At 49.9% G+C, this 7197-nt stretch overlaps 1 protein-coding gene across 1 annotated transcript in view; it reads left to right on the top strand.

The window, feature by feature from the left end:
* Positions 1–1654: 1654 nt before the first annotated feature.
* LSM2 (LSM2 homolog, U6 small nuclear RNA and mRNA degradation associated) overlaps positions 1655–7197 on the top strand; it is a 34605-nt gene continuing 29062 nt past the window's right edge. Inside the window, exon 1 of the mRNA XM_086924671.1 lies at positions 1655–1781. Coding sequence (XP_086780797.1) covers positions 1779–1781 — 3 coding nt within the window. The 5' untranslated portion in view covers positions 1655–1778. The remainder of the gene's footprint in view (positions 1782–7197) is intronic.

Here is a 7197-nt window from a genome sequence, read left to right as displayed (position 1 = left end):
AGGACCTGCAGTTTGCTGATATTGTCAGGGCTTTAAGTGGGCCGGGCCTCATGGGTGATGAGCATTGGCCAGACCCTCCAGTCTTCAAAGATGTTGGTTACTTTACAAAATATTGTGTTTTCCCTCACCTTTAACAATCATGCGCAAAATGCAGCAGTGCTAGCCAAATCATGTTGGCTGATACAACAACTCTGCTTCTCATTTAGCGCTTAAAAGATCAGAGAGCATGCAGATTACATCAGTCTAAAATGATGAACTCCAAACAGTAGTGATATCATAAAACATTTTTCCAGTATAGATGATGAAATGCCTTCCCACAAGTCATGAAACAAATGCTGTTGTAGTAAGTGATACCAATTACAGTGGCGGCTCCTCTGCTATGCGGACTACTTTCTAGGCAGATATAGACATGTGCTGGAGCAAAATGCCATCACTGATAACGCAGCCAGGCAATGGTTAAAAGGGCAGTGTCTCAGGCCATATTCTATAGGTGGGCGGGGCCGAAACGTGAATGACATTTGAAAAGATCACTAGATGGAGACGGCCTGAAAGTCACTCTTTAGGTATATATGTATTTATTTCTATTACAATTTTTTTTTATTGAACATGTTAACATTATTAAACATGAGTCTTATTAGCTACAGCTGTGTCTATGCCAATATAAAGTGTCTACATTGTAAATAAACCTAATATACATAGATTCATGTTGTTAAATAACTCAAAAAACTAAGATATCTGTGCTTGTTGTAGGAAAAGTGGCCAAATAAAATGCCGCAAAATTGCCGCTAAATTTCCATATTTGTGCCGCTAAATTTCCATTTTTGTGCCGCTAAAATTGCTAATCCATGCCGCTATATCCTGGGGGGTCTGCATATAAGACCCATCGCCTTTGCCCCGTCTCTCCTGGCTTGTGTCCACCTACCCCTTCGCCTCTGCCACTTCCCTCACAGGTTATGTCTCAGCCTCCGCCCCTAACACAGGGTACCACGTCTCCACCCCATTCATGCTCCTCGGGCTCGAGTCGGGGTACCACGCGGGTGGACGGCGTCCACATCCCCCCCACTTATTTACCAGGCGGATGCCGCCCTCCCTGCCCAAAAGCTGGACTTTCAACCACCTAACTTGGAGCGTCCCCGGCCCCCACTTCTTATTTTAGGACTTGTGCGCTGATGCTCCTCCTAGAGCTCTGTCCGCATGTCACGTCTGCCCTTGAGCACTCCCACCTCTGGCCACCTTCTCCCTGATTCCTGCAAGTCGTCTCCCGGGCAGGGGCCCCATTCTTGGGGCTAGGGGAGGTCTGGACTAACCGCTAGTTACTAGTTTATATGGAGATGGGCAAGGTGGAAGAGTTGGCTTTGTGTGTTGGGGGGTATAGAGGTTCGAGGCGTACCCGCAATGGAGTAGTGGAGGCTGAGGCCAGGCGCCTATTACGGAAAAGTCTGCCGCTTCAGCCCTCGCTATAATTGAGACGCGGTCTTCATCTCATCAAGAGCAGACTTCAAATGAATAACTTTGAAGCGACGCAAAATCACGCGTTCAATGGTCTCCCCGTGTTAAATATAACGCTGCAGGCCGGGGTGGGGTTAGCATCTCTGTGGACCCAGGTTTCACTTCCGTTTAGACTAGTTTGCGTTGCAAGCCTCTCTTTGGATCAGCGAGTACCGCGGCAGTGACGTCATTGGCAGGCGTCCATCTCTAGAGAGCTAAGCGTATCCTGCACACCTGTCACTGACTCGTCACACGAGCGGGAGCGGGGTCACGGTACCGTGTCTGCGGCCATGGTGAGTGTACCCGGGGGTCGGAGGCCATCCTCGGCTGCAGGCCAGTGTCTCGGAGGTCATCACTTGGGGCGGGTATTCCACTCCGAGTATCGCACAGCGGTCGGGGGTTCGTGTTGTTAGAGAGGTTCTCTTGGGTGAGCTACGGTGGGGGCAGAAGGGGGTTCCTGGACTCGGCAGAATGAGGGTCAGTGTTCTTTTAGTGGAGGAGAGGAGGGGCTTAGGTTTGACAGGTGAGGTTGTATCCGCCCGGCGGCCCAGTGGGGTGTGCATATGATACATGTTCTACTTCTGACCCGCATGTGATGAGGGGGCAGCTCGTAGGGAAGGGGCTTCGTCATACTCGCGGGTGGGGCGTACAGGTTCCATCTGAGCTTCACACAGCATACCCACGAGGCACCGATAACACCAGTGACCCGAGGGCTAAACCTATGCTCGATAGGAGTATATAAAGGAGAAGGTGTCGGGCAGGTTCAACCAGAGACCAGGACTTTGGCACCCAGGCTCGCATCGACTTTGGATTCCTATTGCATCACCAAGAGAAGGCGACGAGGGTGCAATACAAGTAACGCTGAGGGAAGTCTTACGTCATTACTTGCCAGTACTTTGGATACTCCAATGAGTCCCTGTGGCATTGCAGATTTCTCATTGGATTTTCCAATTTGTGTTCCTGTGAGATGTTAACTTCGAGTGTTTCTACTGGTTGCTCACCGCATGAAGTCGTTCTCATGGTTAGGACGACCACTAAGTAATGCAATAAGGAAATAGTCCCCTTTGTATTGCTTTCAACCTATATCAGCTGTATATTTTTTCACCTTCCTGTCTTTATTTTTTTACTAATTTGATGAGTGGCCCGTTCATTTTTCATTTTCATAAGCTTCAGTTTCATATTGGATCATGCTGCAAAGAGGCCAACCCAATGGCATTTTATATGTTTATAATAAGTCTTCATCTTATGTGGGGGAAGGGTGGAGGTATAAACGGTAAGCACACTAACCTTGTATACCGTATTGTTCTATCTGCTCCAGATGTAGTCATCAGGCAGGGGTAAGTATAACATTAGGTTTATTTTTATGAAACAACTGTAATATAAAGGGTCTGCCGTATCTTCCCCCATATATTAAAGTCATTTGTCAAAGGTAATACTCCAGCTTAGCCAATTATGGCACTGTACCAGGAAGTAAAAGCTTCAGCGAAACCATTCCATAAATGTTGGTCGGCATAATTTAGTTCTATTTTTATTCTCAATGTGAGAAGTTGGCCCGATATGCAACGTTCGCTATTCTAGCGACCGCTATGTATCGTTCCAACGACCCTTATGGTGTTTGGTTGTAAGTCAACCTATAGACCAGCTAACCTAGTAGCGTGGATACGAGCAGTCTAAGGCTAAAGACTCGAGAGGGCGCGTTAAGCCAGCTATTTACCACACATGTACCCCTTGAACACCCAGTGAAAGGACACCACACAAGTGTTCTGAAAATAAACAGTATATTTATTAGGAATCACAACAGCCCTGTACTCTTTATGAGGACAGGGTACTAAGCACAAACCAAATCTCTTTAGCAAATACTTCAAGTGCACGTTTAAACAAGTGTCCGAGGACACGGAAAGGTTAAGGCAAGTCGGAAGCGAGGGACTCGGGACCCTAGAGTAAGGAGGCTATGCAGGCACCGAAATGCCGAGTTACCTAGCCACGAGGGCTGCGGCTGCACAAGTCTTACAGGCGTCGGGGTCTTCGCTGACGAGCCAGGAGCCGGAAGAAAAGGAGTTGCTGGCCGGCGACCAGTGCTGAATAGTTCGTAGAGATCCAAGCCTGGATCGGAGATTGAAGAAACCTGAAAGCAGAGGGGACCAAGTTCGTACTACTAGCCAGTAGTCAGAGGGTACCAGGAAGGCACCGCTTGGCCGTCACCTCGACCAGGTGAGTGGGCGACGCTAGGCTCTGCAGTCTCACGGACCAGGAGGCGTTGTCGGCGACCACGGTGGAGGTGCGAGCTGTCCCACGAAGGATGATGCTGTCGGCGTCGCTGGGCCCAGGATGGGGCAACAAGCCTCGGCAAATCTCAGGGCCATGTGGTGGGCCTAAGATGGCGTCTTGAGTGGACCAGGAGGGTCCGGGGTGCTTCTCGAAAAGATGGAAGCAAGGGCCAGTCTGGAGCAACCAGACCGGCGGTGATGATTCTCGGGTGTCGTCACAGAAGGACACAAGCCAGCGGCTAGTGACCAGACAACGTGCTGAGCAGCGAGCAGAAGGGCCCCACGCAGATCGTGGAGATGCTGGGAGACTGCACTTCGGAGCTGGAGCGGCTCAGGGTCGGGGCTTCTCGGACCCCAGAGCACTCACCAGAGAGTTACCTCGATGGTCGTGCTGGTTTTAAGAGCGTGCAGGTTCTGATGATGGCCGGTCCCTCGAGGTCTCGTCGCACCTACAGATCACAGCTGAGCTGATGACGTGGGTAGAGGTCAGAGGTGCCAGGGAAGCCGGTTCTCGTCGAGCTGGGCCGTCGGATTCCTTGAGGAAGGACTTGCAGCAAACCGCAGAGTTCTTAGATGGTGCCCGCTGATGCAGGGTGACTACTCCTTAGCCACAAGGGAGAAATCTTGAGAAGAGTCTTGAATGTCCTTTCGTAGAAAGTATTCTTGATTCAAAGATGATCTAATTTGGAAGGGTCCCCGCTCCGGTCTTTATCCTAAAGAAAGGGGTGGGTACATGACTAGGTCCTGCCCTAAGGGTGGGACCAGGAAGGGGGGTAGTTACACCCCTCTCCCCTGCCGGACTTTCCCCAGGCCAGGGCTGTCGCCCCTGGAACTGGTTCTAACCGGCAGATGCGTAGTGAGCACCGGGGTGCCACTCCGCAGTCACCTTCTCGCAAAAGCCCTACCTACCCAGAATACACAAACCCTGTCTGGGACGGTGCGAACACCGCCCTCGACAGGAAACCCTTTGTCCAAGCGCTCCTCGCTGGAAGGACTCCCAGCAGCAGGAGGTCAGACTCGTGTCTGTGGTGGCAGCATCCATTTTGTGGAGCTGAGGCTTTCGTTAACTTTAACCGGGGTTCACAGTTACGTACATGTCGTGTCCCTCTAGAAGGGCGGAATGCTAACCTCGTCGCCAGGGTTGGTGAGAGGGCAGCACCCCGATTCGTATGACACCTTACTCGACATGTCTTGATAACGCGACACCGAAGTTACCGATGTGGTACGCGTTATCCTGGAACAGCCATTGGGTCTTTTCTCCGCAAGCTGCAACCGGCTCGGCTCGGGCCAGAACACAGTTCACACGAGCCCATGCACTCTGCCTTCAGGATTGTCAAGGCCTGCCATAGGAGTGACTGATAGGAACTCGGGTGTCCATTGTATGGTTAGATATAGAGCTACTATATCTAAAGCAAAGGGTGATTACACGACTTCGCCCCAGCTGTCATACAGCCAGTTGTGTCAAATTTAGGAGGCCAGCCAGGGGTGGCATAATACATGCTGCAGCCCCTGGCGGCCCTGGGTACACCTATGCCCTGAGTTACAGGGTCTGATAAGGTGGCCCAGTACCAATTGGTAAATGCACCTAAGGTACATATCGTAATTTAGAAAGAGAACAGCCAGGCTGTGGGTCTGATTGGCAGGCCCACAGCCAGAGAAAGTCGTAAACCAGTGAAACAAAAGCAAAAAATCTGGGTGATCATAGGATTGCAGACCCTACTCTCCTACACTCAATTTTAAATGTTTGGCCCTCTTCAACATCCTTTGGCGGTGTTTGTAAAAGTTGGTTCTAATGCTGATATGCTAGGGGCTGAAGTTGGGGTAGTTGAGCTGGGCCATTAAGCGCAGCACAGTTGTAGGAAGGTGGAGTATTATGTGGTAAAACTGGTTAGGCTTCACCATGCAATATTCTCATAAACCCCCAAAGATTGTCCTTGGATTCACAATAATAAATCCTTAGCTCAGTCCTGGTAGAGTGGCGAGAGCAGCCCGGTTTCACTAGTGGAACATGTTAAGCATTACAGAGTATGAAACACACTAACCCCAGGGAAGCCTAGGGGAGGGAATTAGGGGCACTAGGAGCAGACAGCCTCCGACATCCAATGTTTACCACATAGGCCGCTCCCAGTATAGTGACCACGGTGTTAAAAAGGGTTGGAACATCTCACAAAAAGTTATGTACTGGTCTCGCACACCACCTGGTGTCATGCTTCAACATGTGGTAAACAAGCAGTTCAGAGTACCAAAATGGACGTTAAGTATTTGACACAGTTCCAAAGAAATCCAACACAAACTTATGAAAATGAAGCAGGTTTTTATTTTAATTTAGACATCAAAGTGAACGAGACAAGATGCATATAACCGAAGTTATGGATTTTTAGAAGCAAATTTTAATCAGTGCTAGGCCATTACATTTTTCTTCCAAGTTATCAGTGGAGGCAGGCGGTGCCGGGACCCTCAGAAGTTCCTTGACCACTAGAAATGTTTCTCTGGAGGAGTTGGAGGCGTTGCTAATTCTCTTCTCCAGGAACTGAGTTTTAGCGCACCGGATGTTAAGTTTGTAATTCCTTATCGCAGCTCGATATTCGGTCTTACAAGCTACTTCCCAATTCCTCCTCCAGGCACGTTCCAGTTTTTTACAGGCCCTCCGCATAGCTCTCAGCTCTGGCGTATACCAAGGAGCGGAGCACGTTCTTTTCTCCCTCCTTCCTGCCGATCTTATGGGGAGGACGGAGTCGAGTGTATTGGACATCCATCTACAGAAATATGCTTCCGTCAATACCGGGTCCTTCGCTAGGGATGGGCGCGAGCCCTCCAGTCTAAGCGTCAAGTTCTCCACAGACAGCCTAGACCAGGGTCTTTCAGGCGCACAGACACTGCTGGTGGAGGTACTCTCCATCTCAGTTTGCCAGGCGAAGGGGATCATAAAGTGGTCCGTCCACGGGAGGGGAATCGGGGAGGCGGCTTTCATGGCAGTAATGTTTGTAAAAATAGGATCAAGTAAATGACCCTTGTTATGGGTGGCCTCTAGGTTTATAAGGTTAACCTCACAGGCTTTTAGGTCACATTGAAGGGCTGCCGCTGACCGATCTTTCTGGTCGTCGAAGTGAAGATTAAAATCTCCCAGAGTAATAAAATTTGTCGTTGAAGCGGCAAAAACCATCACTGTTACCATAAGAGAGCTCACAAAGTTTCCAATACTTCCTGGAGGGCGATAGACTAATAACCCAGACATCGCCACAATAGGTGAAATTTGTAAGGAGAACTTGCAGCTCTCACAGTCCTCCACCTCACCATTTTGGGCTCTGCATGCCAACGAGTTCTTATAAAGAATAGCAACACCTCCCCCCCCCCCCCCCCCCCCACCCCACTGGTCGGTCCTTTGAGTAAGTTAGAAAACCAGGAGGAAGGGCGTTCACTATGTCTGCTTCTGAGCCTTGCA

This window comes from Lissotriton vulgaris, chromosome 5, assembly GCF_964263255.1.
Source record: "Lissotriton vulgaris chromosome 5, aLisVul1.2, whole genome shotgun sequence".
Taxonomy (NCBI): Eukaryota; Metazoa; Chordata; class Amphibia; order Caudata; family Salamandridae; genus Lissotriton; species Lissotriton vulgaris.
The sequence above is the reverse complement of the archived record's forward strand: the minus strand, read 5'-3'. Positions and strand labels throughout refer to the sequence as shown.